Raw genomic sequence first — 15,582 nt, forward strand, 5'->3', positions numbered from 1 at the left:
GAGTTGACACATCTCACTGCTCACTGTCAGCCCCACCCACAGACTCAATAAAAGGCCCTCTTAGGACCTGATATAAAAACATCAATGCATTAGGGATGCACAATATTATTAGCACGTTATCAGCATAGTCTGATATAGAAATTTCATTATTGGGGTCAAATGCACCTCCTTTCCCTGTCCTTTTTCCCCAGAATCCCAGCTTTCATTCATATCCTGGCATGGCTGTATAAAGTCTGTTTTAAGAAGGGGGGCACATTTAGGAACTACATTTTTTTGAAGGAATAAAAGGAAAAGGTGCATTTAGTTGCTTTGATAAGTGTTTTTGTTAAAAGATTTTATTGATATTTTTTAGGATGGACCAATTTTTGACCAAACATCATGGGCAACCCAATATGGCTGGGCCCTAGCAGGCTTGCTCACTGACAACAGTCTAATGACAGATCGCTATGGCTGCATATGGAGGTGGTTTGGGACTAAGGCTATAATAATGGTTTTAGATTTTTCATTCTTTTTTATTTCTATACGATTTTAAGTTTAAGTTTTGCACTTGGTTTGTTTGCTTAGTTTAGCTTTAATTTAGCAAACATGTTTCAATTTAGGTTCCATTAGTTTTAGTGTTTGTTTGATGTATTCATTTTTTCAGTAATATAGACAAAGAACAACAGTTGCAAGACCCAAAAGAGCAAGGTACAATACAGTAAATGTCATGCCGTTTTAAAAAACATATTTCAACAGACTACTCTTCACCATTCATTCCATTCAAAGTTAAATAGAACTCAAGACCTAAAACTATTATTGTGTGAAGTCTTAAGCAACACAATCAGGTCAATATACAATCCCCAGGGTGGCTCAACATATTTACTTTAATGTTAGGGGTGAGAGTAGATACAGTGCATTCAGAAAGTATTCAGACCCCCTTCACTTTTGTCAATTTTGTTGCGTTGCAGCCTGGTGCTACAATTGTTAGAATTCATTGTTTCTTGCATAAAAGCTTGGCTTTCATTAGAAGTTTTATGCAAACTCCAAGAGGGCTTTCATATATTTTTTTTTAATGAGGAGAGGATTCAGTCTAGCATAGGTAAATAAAAAATAATGATCATGATAATATCAGTATCATTAAGGATAAAAATAAATAATCGCTGGCTGATAATAGCACTTATAGACAAAAATAGTGAAATATGTGCACAGTTGTTTCTATTCTAGTTCTGAATCCATACATGCATCAAAATGAAAATTCTGATTAAAATGCCACGTAGGAATAAAATAACATGACTAACTGGAGAGTTAGCAGTGTGATAATGCATTTACCATTGCTCAATTAGTTATGTTGATAGGCAAAGACTTAACTGCCTACATTGTATATTGTAGGTTGAAAATATGTTTTCAACTTTTTAAAGATTTTCTGGAAGGAGGTATGGGCAAAAATGGCTCTTACAACAGAAAAAGTTGCCCACCTCTGGTCTGGCAACTCTCCAATAGAGCCCAGATCAGTGGAGGGCTGCAGTGATGGTTGTCCTTCTGCAACTTTGTCTCATCACACAGGATCTCTGGAGCTCAGTCAGAGTGACCATCAGGTTCTCGGTCACCTCTCTTACTAAGGCCCTGTCCCCTGATTGCTCAGTTAGGCTGGGTGACCAATATAGAGTCCTGGTTATGCCAAATTTCCTCCATTAGAGAATCATAAAGACCAGTGTGCTTCAATGAAGCAGAAACAATTTTGTACCCTTCCCCAGATCTGTGCCCTGCAATAATCCTGTCTCTGATCTCTGCAGGCAGTTACATTGACCTCATGGCTTTGTTTTTACTCTGATATGCATTGTCAGCTCTGAGGCCTTCTGCAGAGAGGTGTGTGCCCTTCCAAATCATGTCCAATAAACTTCATTTATTATTTACTCATATCTATGATATTTTAGTTTTTTACTTTTAATAAATTTGCAAACATTTCTAAAATTCTGTTTTCACTTTATTATAGGGATTACATTATAGGATACGGAGTGTAGATTAATGAGAATAAAAATGAATTTAAATTTCTGTAGCATCAGGCTGCATCATAACATAATTGAAAAAAGTAAAGGGAGTCTGAATACTTTCTGAATGCACTGTATGTTTATTGGAGATATGCTGTAGAAGTGCACACAAACTTAACACCACTCCTGCATAAGTCCATAAGTTAGTGTGCCAGGTGGGAAAGCAGAGCCTGAGCACTTGCAATCTTAAAGTCCTGTCCAATCAGGTCACTAGAACCAAATGTTGCATAGTGAATTGTACCTTTACAGACCAGCCCCTCTTACCGACAAGATCCCACTCTCCATTAGAGATGTAGTTGCTAATATCAGCCTCCACTAGCTTTAGATCTAGAGACCAGCCCCCGTATGTCCAGGAACCAAACTTCAGATCACATCTCTGCTCATCAAAGGGAAACCAGCGCACATCGATGTAGCAGGTGCTCTTTAAGATGCCTGAAAACATGAAAAGACCAGAGCAGAATACTGAAATACATCCTGTACCTCACCTGTAAAAGACCACAGAAGAGAGAGATGGGGTAATAATTTGGACTCTCATAGAGAGCATATTCAATTATTATAGAAAAAGGGGAAAAGAGAAACGACAGTGCCAAACTGCTCCAGATGCCTGAAAGTGAGGTTTTTCCCAGACGAGATATGGAGCCCTAGTGCCATCCATCGTAACAGGAGTGAAAAATCCAATATGACAATGAGATGAAAGAGGCCAGTAATCCTTTAGAGAGGCAGGGACCAAACTAATTTCCATCCATATTTAAGAAAGATATGAGCCATCGGCAGTAAACAAGGTCTGTCCTCTCAGAGCCATGAGGATGATAAACCTCAGCGGGGGATGAAGAGAGATGGAAACAGACAAATAGAGTGAATCTTATTTACTGAAATGACCCTACGCTGCAAAGACAAGCTCTCAGGAACATCTAGATGATTTGGATGATCTGTCTAGGTCATACATGTTCAAAGTTTTCTCATTCTAGGGAAATATGTTTACTCCATGCAGAGAATGAGTGCTAGAAGCCACTATAGCATTCAATGAGGGTTCATTTGGAAAGTTGAGAGGCAATTTCTTTGTGACAGAGACAATCAATCCTGAAGAAATTCAATGATGGAGCTATTTACACCGATATTGATTAAGAATCGGAGCCAGCGCTTCAGCATGGTAAGGGGGAGAAAAAGGGGGAAGAGAAGCCTGCCAGAGAGAGCAGTAATCACCAGCTGGGACAGGAAGCTCCAGCCTCGCTGTGTGTGTGTATGTGTGCTTACAAATGGGTTGATGGTTTTACACAAAGTGTCATAGATTTTCTCAGACCACCCTGCTGGGCGGCAGTGGGTCAGTAGGGGTTTGATCAGGAAAAGTGCATCGCGTCCTCAAGCTAACAAAGTGTGACGGTGATGGATCTGTGTGTTTATTACTGTTAATGGGATCAGAGCCTTTAAAAACACAAGATGGTTACCACACTTCGTCATTAGTTAGAAATACACTTACTGTCCCTCATTTTACAGTCTGATTCAGGTGCAGAAATTTTCTTTAGCCCAGCACACACCAAAAGATTTCTTAACCAGTTATAAAAATGTAGGAGACTCCACACATGAGGGCAGAAAAAACAGACTTCACTGTTTTGTTCTTATGGTATAACCCTGTTTTATCCATTGCAGTAGCAGTTTCAGTCTAGCTCCTCTCCTTGTCATTTCAGTTATGGTATATTTTACAGTGCATGTTGTTTGAAACCAGTGTTTCCCAACCATTTTCCCTTGCAGCCCCATCTACATGTGCCTAAAAAGAAAATGTATACAAGCAGGCCGTAATAGCAGGGTAACAATTACTCTGGTTTACTAACAGCTCTGTTTCTACTGCCCTGGTCTTGGGTGAGATTCAGAAATAAAAATGTGTCCCTAGTCCCTTTAAAGCACAGACATGAAGCTGTTTCACTGTTTCTGTTTTTATAGGTTTTAATGCATTTAAATGCAGGTCATTGGTCACCCGGTTATTTAAAGAAAATATCTGGTATTTTCTGAACTCACTTAATACTACAGGAAAATCAGAAAAACTTGGTGGGAGGGGAGAATCTGACTAAAAATCACAGTGAATATGTTGTAGTGTGTTTCTTGCTTTACATCATGGAGCATGTGTGTCATGAAACATGGGTGTCTTCCAATCACGTTGTATAACTAATAGGATTGGGTGGTATCCAGTATCTACAACCATTAAACCTTCCCATAATTTTCCCATGCTTTACGATATTACATCACGTGATTAAAAATCCTATTTTACAAGAAGCAGTTCAGACCAAGCACTTGCTGATGTGAGATGCACATGTCCAACGGGTAAAGAATGCATGCTGCATGTGTTTCATCAGATCCTGTCAGAAAATGCCTCTTTCACAGACTTTAAAACACAATAACAACTTAGTGTTTACTACTAGGGTACAGGAAGTTATTTATAGTTGACCCTCATGGTTTGCTGCCTGCACACTGCCATACTGCTCGCAGATGGCCAGGTAAAATTCCTTCATTGTGTTTTCTGCTTGCTGGTATGTTCTCTGCCACTTTTCTGATTAAATACTTGAAGCACTGATATGAAGTCAGAATTTGTCTTTATAGTGTTGACTCTATGCTGCCGGCCACTTCTACGTTGTTCATTTTCTGCCCTATGAGAGCCCTGCTCCTCTGTCCATCAGGGAAAGTCTCATGCTGTGAGGTGCACGATAACCCATAAACAGAAGACACATTCAGAGGAGTAAGTGTGATTTGATTTGATGCCATTGGGTGAAAAGTTACTGTATTTAGGACTCTTACCTGGTGGTATATAGGAGCACCCGCCTGAATGGTTCACCAAAATGTTGGTGCGGACAGTAGCATCGAATCTTTCATCTGCACTGTGGAGAAAATTTAGCTACATCAGAATTTATGTTCTGCAAAGTTATGCATGAAAAGCCATTTTATGAACTCATACATGAAACAACCTTTGCTAAAAGCCCTGTCGGTGACCAGGATGCATCATAAATGTGGATGAAACACAAACAAAGAGAGGAACAGATGTGGTAGGAAAACACAAATATTTCTCCATCTCATTACTGCAGCAGCAGGTATACAAAGAGGAGTCACAACTTTTCCCCAGAGATGGTTATTCAGCGGTTACCCTGAGTCTCCTCTGTTACCCACAATGCACTCCCTCCAAAAAAAACTCCCCAGAGACTAAAGCACGGTTGAGTTGAAGTTTAAAGAAATGCCTTAAAAAAGGAGAAACTCCTCTTGCAGCAGAGTTAAATTCAAAGAGTCTCTGATGAAGGCTTTACTCAGAGGGACAATGACAAATGGAGCACAATGCTTTTCCCTCATTAGTCATTGGGAGAGTAGAGTGCACCTAATGTGATTTGTTCAGATCTTTTTTTTAAAGATTGATTAATGGTTATCTCCAAACATTCTCCATTAGGGACTTACAATAAAATGCTCCTTGTACCATCTTTTTACATAATTTTATTCATTTGTCTAAATGATTTATTGCTACAAAGCGCTCTTTAGAATGCACTGAATATATTTAAACTGCACAACTAACCTTGAATCATAATATTCCCTTCAAAAACCAGGTCGCTTATTCTTAAAAGCCCCATCAGTGTAACGTCCTATAATTCAGAGGACATTTCTGATGAATGCGTCCTTCAATAAGTCAACATATTGATGTGACAGGCAGACATTTTTCTGTAAGAAAATAAGAGATATTTGAGGGTGTTTCAAAAGGATTCAAGTGTATGGTTGTTAACCAAAACACAAGGATCTATCTTTTTTTTTTCATTTTTGTGCATCACTTTCTTTCTGACATCCTTCACAAATCTTTGATATGTTTCAGACTATATAAAAAGGGCTGACACCTGAATTTTCCAACATATTCACACATTTAGTCTCCTGAATTTAACCCTATATTGAACCCCCACGGTGTATTATTAAGTGATTTAAAGTATATACTGTACAAGTGCATCTAAAGTTAAACTGAAACTTCCATATATTCTGGATTCATCACACACAAAGTAAAGCATTTCATGACATTTTTATTTAACTTTTGATGATTACAGCTTACAGCTCATGAAAATCTAAAATCAACTATCTTAAAATATTAGAATACTGTGAAAAAAGTCTACTTTGCAAGGTGTCCCGAGACTGCATTTTCGCACTCTGGTTCAGTACACACAACCACAATCATGGGGAAGACTGCTGACTTGACAAATGTCCAGAGGACAATCACTGACACCCTTCACAATGAGGGTAAGTCGCAGAAGGTCACTGCTGAAAGGACAGGCTGTTCTCAGAGACTGTATCAAATCAGATTCGTGGGAAATTGACTGCAAGGGAAAAGCGTGCCAAGAAAAGAAGCACAAGCAACAGGAATGAGCTCAGCCTGCTGAGGATCGTCCAAAGATGCGGATTTAATAACTTAGGGGAGCTTTACAAGGAGTGGACTGAGGCTGGAGTCAGTGGATCAAGAGCCACCATACATAGATAGGTCCAGGAAATGGACTACAGGTGTTGTGTTCTTAGAGTTGAACCAATCCTGAACCACAGATGTCATAGGCATCTCACCTGGGCCGAAGAGAATAGAAGAGAAAGAACTGGACCGCTGCTCAGTGATCCAAAGTCCTGTTTTCAGATGAGAGTAAGTTCTGAATTTCATTTGGAAGTCAAGGTCCTAGAGTCTGGGGGAAGATCAGAGAGGCACAGAACCCAAGGTCTTTGAAGTCCACTGTTTCCAGTTTCCACAATCAGTGTTGGTTTGAGGTGCCATGTCATTGGCTGCTGTTGGTCCACTGGTCTTTATCAAGTCCAGAGTCAACGCTGTCAGCCGTCTACTAGGACAGTTTAGAGACCTTCATGCTTCCATCTGCTGTGAAGCTTTATGGAGATACTGATATCCTTTTCCAGCAGGACTTGGCACCTGCCCACAGTGAAGCCAAAACTACCAGAGACTGGTTTATTGACCATGGTGTTACTGTGTTTGATTGGCCAGCCAGGTCACCTGACCTGGAGCCCATAGAGAATCTCTGGGATATTATGAAGAGGAAGGTGAGAGACACCTGACTCAACAATCCAGACGAGCTGAAGGCTGCTGTCAGAGCAACCTGGGCTTCATGACACCCCAGCAGTACCACAAACTGATTGGCTCCATGCCACATCACATAGATACAGTCATTTTAAAAAGAAGCCCCAACCAGGTACTAAGTGCATAAATGAGCATACACTTCCCGAAGAAGAACATTTTCTGGATAAATCATTTTTTGGACTGATGTATTGAGATATTCAAATATTTTGAGATAGTGGATTTTGGATTTTTACAGGCTGTAAGCCCTAATCATTAGCATTAAAACAAAAAAGTCTTGAAATATTTCACCTTGCAATGATGAATCTAAAATAAATGGAAGTTTCACTTCTTGAATTAAATCAAAGGGAAAAAACTACATTTTTCTTTTTATTGGACAAGCAATGTATAACACTTTCCTTTACATTTTGTATTGACAGCATTACAGACTTTCCTTGGTTTACCTTGAGAGCATTATCCCTTAAATAGTTGCCTCCCTCCTACTGGAAGTTGGGATGACATTTGTTAAAAGTCAGAAGGTCCTTCAACATATAATTTTCTGTTTCTATGTTTTAAACACTCAGTCATATCAACATAAGAACAACAGAACCAAAGGAGGAAGGGAGTTATATCCAGAGGAATATATCCAAGTATTTAAAAAAGAAATGGTGAAAGTGTATTATCACATGTATTAGGTTCTACATATTCGGTTTTACATACTCAATTTATTTAGACCAGATCCGATCCATTCCTCCATGGTGGGTGGTTCCATCTTAAACCATTTCTTAGTAACAGCTAACTCTCTGTACTGTTTGCACCTAAACAGACATGAGCTTTTCAGAATGAATCTGGCAGTAACATGTCGATTACTGCTGTAAAAATGAGTGTTTTTGAATGTATGTAACTGCCTGGCTTCTGCAGACAGCCTTGATTGGACACTCCAGGAACTGCAGTTTTTGCACTCATTTCTGACCATAGAGACTGCTGCTTGGACTTTAATCCTATTCAGATAACTTGTCCTGAGTTACTGGTTTAAAGTTACACTTTCAACATGACTAGCTGCACCTCCATTTGGTATAACAAGCAAAATCTACTGTACAAAACTGCCTAACCAGGTTATTTACACTAAAGAACCCTGTTATGGTAAATATCTTATAGGAGCATTTCTGATTAATGTTTAAAACAAATAAAAACTGATATAACAGCCACTCATTTTGGAGAAGAAATAAGATGTATTTATGCCGTCTCGTTGTTCCAAAACAGTTCTATTTATGTTTGTTTTGTAGAGTAGTTGGGGTTTGTCTTTCTCTCATTTTCTGCTTGTGGGACTCTCTCTCCCTTCAGGATAGTCTGATCGAATCCTGTGACAACATTCACTTTGATGCTTTCCAGAACCTATAAAATAGTTAGACTAATGAATTTTCCATAAGGGTCTGACATGTAGGCACCTGAACATATATATTTTTCATTCAGCTCTGTTCTAGTAAAGGCAAAGTTCCCCTCTGGATCAAAATAACGTTTTTTTTACTGCTTGTTTTCTAAGAAATATGTTAAATAGATGGGTTTGGCCTTCTGGCTATCTGCATCTTGTGGTTTGATCATAAAGTGTCTCAGGTCAGATTCAGCAAAGTTATCAGAAGTTTTTTTGCCACTTATTGTCATGTAGTATTGGGTGGCTGTGTCTTTTTTTTAGATACCATTATGAAAATCTACAAGAAGAATTGCTCTGTAAGGCTTTGTGTGCCACTCCATTCGAAGGCATGTTTCTGAACGTCAACCAAGAGCTAAAAGAACTTCAACAACAAAGCTTCAAGCCCTGCTGTCAGAAATAAGATGGAAAAATAAATTCTACAGTGTCAGAATCTTTAGAAAATTGACTCAAAAAGAAAAGATAATTATAAAGCTAACACGATTGGCACCAACCAACATAATAACAGACAACAAACGTGAAAAACCACTAGAGTAACACAGAACTGCATCTCTCAATCTCTCGTTTAGCTCTGAGTAAGAACCAAGGTTAACTCAAGACACTTGACAAAGAGGGTAGGCCTAGACTGTGCTCTTTTATGTATTATTATAAGCACTTGTGGTGTTTTGTCTCGTTACAGTGGCGAGGAAAACCTCTAGCATCCCACAAAGAAAATAAATTAAGTGACGGCATAAATATTCACCCTCTTCAAGTCAGTATTTAGTAGATACACCTCTGGCTGCAATTGCAGCACTGAGTCTGTGTGGATAGGTCTCAATCAGGCTTGCACATCTAGACTCTGCAATTATACTCCATTCTTTGCAAAACTGCTCAAGCTCTGTCAGGTTGCACTGGAATTGGTGTACAGTCTTTTATCAAGTCCAGCCACAAATTCTCTATTGGACTGAGGTCTGGGCTTTGACTTGGCCACTCCACACCATTCACCTTGATATCTTTGAAACATTTCTGTGTAGCTTTCCCTGTATACTTCAGGTCATTGCCCTGCTGGAAAATAAATTTTCTCCTCTGCCCAAGCTGTAGTTCTCTTGCAGACTGAATAAGATTGTCTTCTAAGATTTCCTATATTTTACCCTCTACCTTTACAAGCCTTCCATGGCTGCCAAGAGGCATCCCCACAACATGATGCTGCCACCACTGTGCTTCACAGTCAGGCTGGTGCGTTTGTAGTGATGTGTGGCTTTCTCTTTGCCACTCGCCCATAAAGCTTTGACTGGTGAAGAACCCGGCCAACAGTTGTTGTAGCAGAGTCTCTCCCATCTGAATAGTGAGTAATAGGTGTCTTGGTGGCCTCTCTCACTAGTCTCCATCTTGCACAGTCACACAGTTTGTGAGGACAGCCTGATCCAGGCAGATTTACACATATGCCATATTCCCTCCATTTCTTGATGATGGATTTAACTGAACTCCAGGGGATGTTCAGTGCCTTGGATTTTTTTTGTATCCATCCCCTGACTTGTGTTTTCAATAACCTTTTCTCTGAGTTGCTTTGAGTGTTCTTTTGTCTTCATGGTGTAATGGTAGCCAGGAATACTGACTCACCAGAGGACCTTCCAGACACAGGTGTCACTGCACCCAGGTGATCCCCATTTGGCTAGTTGGGAGACTACTAGCACCAACTGGCTGTACATCTGATGAATTAGGTCAATCACAAATTATATTGACGACTATTTATTTATAACATCAAGTAAACAGAAAAGAGGGTGAATACTTTTTATAGTCGATATGTCACAGTTTTTTTCTTTTGTTTTTCAGTTTTTGTTGTGGTACCTTGTAATATGAATATGAATATAAGCAAAAACAAACAAAAAGATGATTACACCAAAACCCATTGTTCATTTGACTCAAATTCTCTCCTATATCCTTTATTTACAAACTGAAAAAAGTTGATTACAGCTTTCTGCTCATAACTTGGCTTAGTTTTAAATATGTTTTTGTTCCAAAGATAAAACTATAAGTCACTTTTTTATTACTACTTTGATCTTTAACTACTGAATATAGAAAGCCAGAATACGGTAAACCTGTCTGTTTTAATGTGATTCTAGCTCCTAAAGTCTATCACATCACCACTAACTTGATGTCTCGTCACAATCTTTGTTTTTTACTCTGCATCACAAAAACACAAAGGTATCTTATCCTCTCTGACATCCCCCCCTGGTGTCTTGTGAAGGACGCTGTATGAATGCTGAGTGTGACACCATGCATATCCAATTACAGTGCAGCAGATCTGCCCTCACAATACCTACCTGTTATACAGCAGGATGTCTGGCTTCCAAATGAGGTGGTCGGGAAATCTCACATTGGTCACACCTGGATACTCTTCTGGATCCCACTGCAGGTACGAATCATTCCAGAACTGTGGTATATGAGAACATCATGTTTTAGTTGTATTTGACAGAATACCTTTAATACATCCTTTAAACCTTTATGGAGCTCTGGGATTTTAGTCTTAAACACATTTATCAAAGCTGAGGTTTAATTCTGTAGGATGTTTTCAGTGGCAGTTGTGGTTTCTATAATGGATAAAGTAAATGTAAGTGACAGCAGCTGTAGGTAGAATTATGCAGCGACATGCCAAGAGAGCTGAGTTCAAACTGTGTGCCAAGATTCACTGAAATCCAGGGAGGACACATTTTCTTTCTTATAAATCCAAGGAACTTTTGTAATCCAGACAGAACACAGAATACAAGACTGAACAAGATGTTGTTTCTAAATAAGCTTTCTCCAAAACATACCAAATCTTTGGCAATGGCTTTGTGCAACTGAGGCACTGTCCAGGTGTTCGCCTGCAATTTTTGGTGATTAAAACAAAGAAAATATTAAATATCAGGTGCCTTGGATTTTTATTTTGCTTGCCTTTAGCTCCTGAGACCTGAGCTTTTATTTGGAATGCATATTAGTTTCTCCCACTTACTCGGGGCGAGTAGGACCTGATATGTTTAAGAGTTCAGCCTTTTCTTGGAACAGGAATGACCAAAAATCATGTCCATAAATCTCCTGAAGTTCCTGTTTCTGTGGAAAATACAGCACTGGATCGGTTTTAGAGCGGATGTTTGGCCGTGTGTCGGCCAGTTGTTGGGTCCTTTAGTCAGTAAAAAATGGTATCAGCCATTAACAGAGGGATGAAGAAGTCATTTTTCATATTATTTAATGATGATAACAAGGACTTGTTAAGGCCAAGCATAAACAAAATTGCCACAAAAAGTTCTGAATTTCTTAGAAATTTTTCTTCCCAAAATCCCCCAAAATTCCCTGAAAATCCAAAAACTTCCTAAAATTTTTGTGAGAAGTATCCCATAAAAAGTACCTAAAATTTTGTTCAAATACCCCCCAAATGTTTCAGGGAAACTTTTTGATAAGGCCACTCCATTAACATTTCCCCCAAATGGCTTGTAAATACATTGACATTTTAGGCAAATTTCCCCAAAGATTTACAAACAAATTTCTTAAAATTTACAGATTCATTCACCAAATACCATGAAATAGATGGAAAAGTCCCCAAACATCTAAACAAATTCCCTGAAAATTCCATGAAATTTTGGAAAATTTCAAAGGACAGTCTAATCCTGAAATTCCCCCAAAAATTCCCATTTCCAAGGCTTTGGGACTGCAGCAAACCACAGTGACAGCGATGGTCCACCAATGTGGAAAACTTGGAATGGTGTTGAACCTTTCCAGGAGAGGCTAGCCCAACAAAATTTCTCCAAGAGCGCATCGATGTCCAGGTGGTCAAAGGACCCAGAACAAAATCTAAACACCTGGAGGCCTTACTTCACTCAGGTAAGGCCAGGGTTCTTGATTCAACAATAAGAAAGACACTGGGCAAAAATGGCATCCATGGGAGAGTTCCACGGCCAAAACTACTGCTGACGAAAAAAATCCACCATGACTCGTCTCACGTTTGACAAAAACCATCCTGATGATCCCCAAGACTTTTGGGAAAATATTCTGTGGACTGACGGGAAAAAATTTGGAAGGTGTGTGTCCTGTTACATCTTAAGTAAAACTTACACAGCATTTCATAAAACAAACATCATACTAACAGTCAAACATGGTGGTGGTAGTGTGATGGTCTCCAGCTGTTGTTAATGAGGCTGCTTTAAGACCTGTACAATATGGCATAATTGATGGAACCATGGATTCTGCTCTCTACATGAAAATCCTGGAGAATGTCCGGCCATTAGTTCTTGAAGTGGCTTTTTTTTTTTAAATTAAGGTTTTTGATTTGCCCAGTTAAAGTCTGACTGAGATGCATGCTCAAAAACCCTCCAATGTGGCTGAATTAGAACAATTCTGCTAAGAAGAATGGGCCAGAATTCCACCACATTGATTCCAATAGCATGCCCATAATATTGTGCTTCCCTAATATAAGCAGTTTTGTTTCCCGTGTTCACCTCTTTAGATCAGCTTGATAGCATGCTAATATTTGCTAATTAGTGCAAGCAGGCAATACAGCTGAGACTGCTGGGAATGCAAATGATTTTGCACTTGGAAATGGGAAAAAGTCCAAGGCTTATCGAAGCTAATAAAATCCACCATTAATAGGGAGTTAATTTTTGTTGTAAATGTCATGGTAATAACTCCAGTTGTGTGACATTTTGCTTTGTGAAAAAAAGAGCATGCTGGGAGCTCGAGAGGAAAAGTCAGAGGACCACCACAACGTTTAAATTCCTCCCTCCTTGCCATGATTGTTTTGTGAATTTTAGACTCTGGGAGCTTGATTTGAAATATACGAATTTGAAATGTGATATCATAATTCAACCCATCATTAAGCATCCAAAAATATCTGAAGGAAAATGAACATAGCTATTAGAAAACTTTATTCAAAAACGTCTTCTTTAGATTGTGAGACCATTTCTCAGGATTCTGTGGTAATCCATCTGAACATGTTGAGATATAAAGGTGGCTGAAAACATCTTTGGTTTTTGAGATATGAAAGTAAATCAAATTTATCATTGCACAGTGTGTTTCACTGAGATAGTGAGAGATAAAATCACTGTCGATATAGAGGATAGAGGATGTCCTGTCACCCATGTATCTGAGGTAGTGGATAAATCATCTTTTGTATAGAGGGTGTAAAAATGAAATTGACTGAGTAAAGCACCTCTGTTAAACCACGGTTTTTGGAATAATACACAGTGACAGTGTGAGCTCTTACTACTTGGTCTGATGGAGAGGAAGCTATGGATCCAGCAGTGATGATAGTTGGAGAGGTGCTGGCTTTTTTGATAACCTTATGGTGCTTGTTAATGTAAAAGCCAGGGATAAAATTGAATCAGAAGTGCCTGCCATAACTTGCAGGGGTCTCCAGCTGTTGTAGATGACAATGCAGCTGCATCATCTGTACCTGTCCTTACCCTGTATGCAAACTAAACTGGGAGAAAAGAACGAAATAGGAGGATAATTTCTACTCTTCCCCCGCCCCTCCTTTCATATTTCACAAGCAAATACACCATATTGACAAAAGTATTCATCCACCTTACCATTACACCAACAGTACCATGCTCAAAATCACTGAGCTCTTCAGAACGACCCATTTTGTATCACAAATGTTGGGTGCTTGATTTTACACAGCTGTGGTAACAGGTCTGAATAAAACACCTGAATTCAATAACTAACAGGTGTGGCCAAATATCTCTGTCCATGTTGTGTAAGTTGCTTTAGATAATTACTCTCATGCAAAAATCAGTTAAAGTTTAATCTTACGAAACAATCTTTGAGTAACTTTTGCAGATGATCACAACGCTCTCCCTGTTTCCCACACAGGCAGACTAACCTGACAGAAGCTATATCAAAGCTGCCAGACAGTAGATACTTCTGATGCTGTCTGCACTATCTTATATTGAAGAGTTACAGTCGATTTCAAAGGGTGTGGACTGAGAGAGATTTAGTGAGGCTGCTGCTGTGTATCTACATGGTGATTTAAAACAGAGCACACAGCCTTGAACACGGCATGCTGACGATGCAGCAGCAGGGAAATAGCGACCTACCATGGACAGGACTGTGATGAAGTATCATGTTCAAACATTTGATATCACTGCAAAACAGGATATATAGCTGCTGTGGAAGGTTGCACGTGACTTTAAGACTGCAAAGATACATTTTAACCAAATAACGCCATAAGATGCACTGGAATAAATGGGGGGAAGTTGCACTGGGGAAGTTCTGTTTCTGTTTCTTAAAAAAAGTTGGACTTTTACCTGGCTGAAACATGGTTGATGGCAAATGGAACTGATCTTTTCTAGCACTTTTTGGTCGTCTGACTACTTACAGCGGGGGTCACACAAGCCACACTTTCACACCAATTCACTCAACTTTCACAGACTGATGGTGAATGCTGCTTTGTAAAATGCCTATCAGTACTAATTAATCCTTTTAATTTGCATCCATACACATTAAAAAGACTCTGAAGCAGCAGTGGAAGCAAACTGGTGTTAAGTGTCTTGCCCAAGAGAACATGGACCAGTGCCTGCGGGAGCTGGGAATCACACGGCTGACCTTCCAGTTGAAAGAGGACCGACTCTACCAGTGAGACACAGCCAGCCTCTGAAAAGTTAGAATTACTGTGGAGCGGTGTGTCAAGAAGAAAGGCCACGGAGGGTTTCTGTGGCAGAGTGATTCATAGAAATCTCATTTTTAAAAAAAGACCATGTGACACGATGACTTGACCTTTGCCTCAAGAACGAACTGATTCAGTTTTGGACATCAGGGTGGACATTTGTGTAAAGTTTGATAAAAATCTTTCTTTCTATCCACTTTCTGTAGACATCCTGTTCACAAGCAAAGGAAGAACATAAGGCTCTAATTTCTTATAATTTCTATTCTCGAGTCAGAGTGGACTTCCGTGCAAAGTTTGAAAAATATCCTGCCAAGTGTTCTAGAGGTAATGCGTCCAGAAGCAAGGGACGCAAATGAACTTTAACCTTGACTTTTAACCTCCAAAGTCTATACAGCTGATCCATGAGTCAATTTTCTTTCTTAGCAGTTTGAAGAAAATCCCTCTTACAGTT

The 15,582-nt window shown here is 39.3% G+C and overlaps 1 protein-coding gene across 1 annotated transcript in view; it reads right to left on the reverse strand.

The window, feature by feature from the left end:
* chrna7a (cholinergic receptor, nicotinic, alpha 7a (neuronal)) overlaps positions 1-15,582 on the reverse strand; it is a 42,007-nt gene that overhangs the window by 17,990 nt on the left and 8,435 nt on the right. Inside the window, exons 4-6 of the mRNA XM_041788273.1 lie at positions 10,819-10,928; positions 4,815-4,894; positions 2,292-2,459 (exon numbers count right to left, since the gene is read on the reverse strand). Coding sequence (XP_041644207.1) covers positions 2,292-2,459; positions 4,815-4,894; positions 10,819-10,928 — 358 coding nt within the window. The remainder of the gene's footprint in view (positions 1-2,291; positions 2,460-4,814; positions 4,895-10,818; positions 10,929-15,582) is intronic.

This window comes from Cheilinus undulatus, linkage group 1 (genome assembly GCF_018320785.1).
Source record: "Cheilinus undulatus linkage group 1, ASM1832078v1, whole genome shotgun sequence".
Lineage (NCBI taxonomy): Eukaryota > Metazoa > Chordata > Actinopteri > Labriformes > Labridae > Cheilinus > Cheilinus undulatus.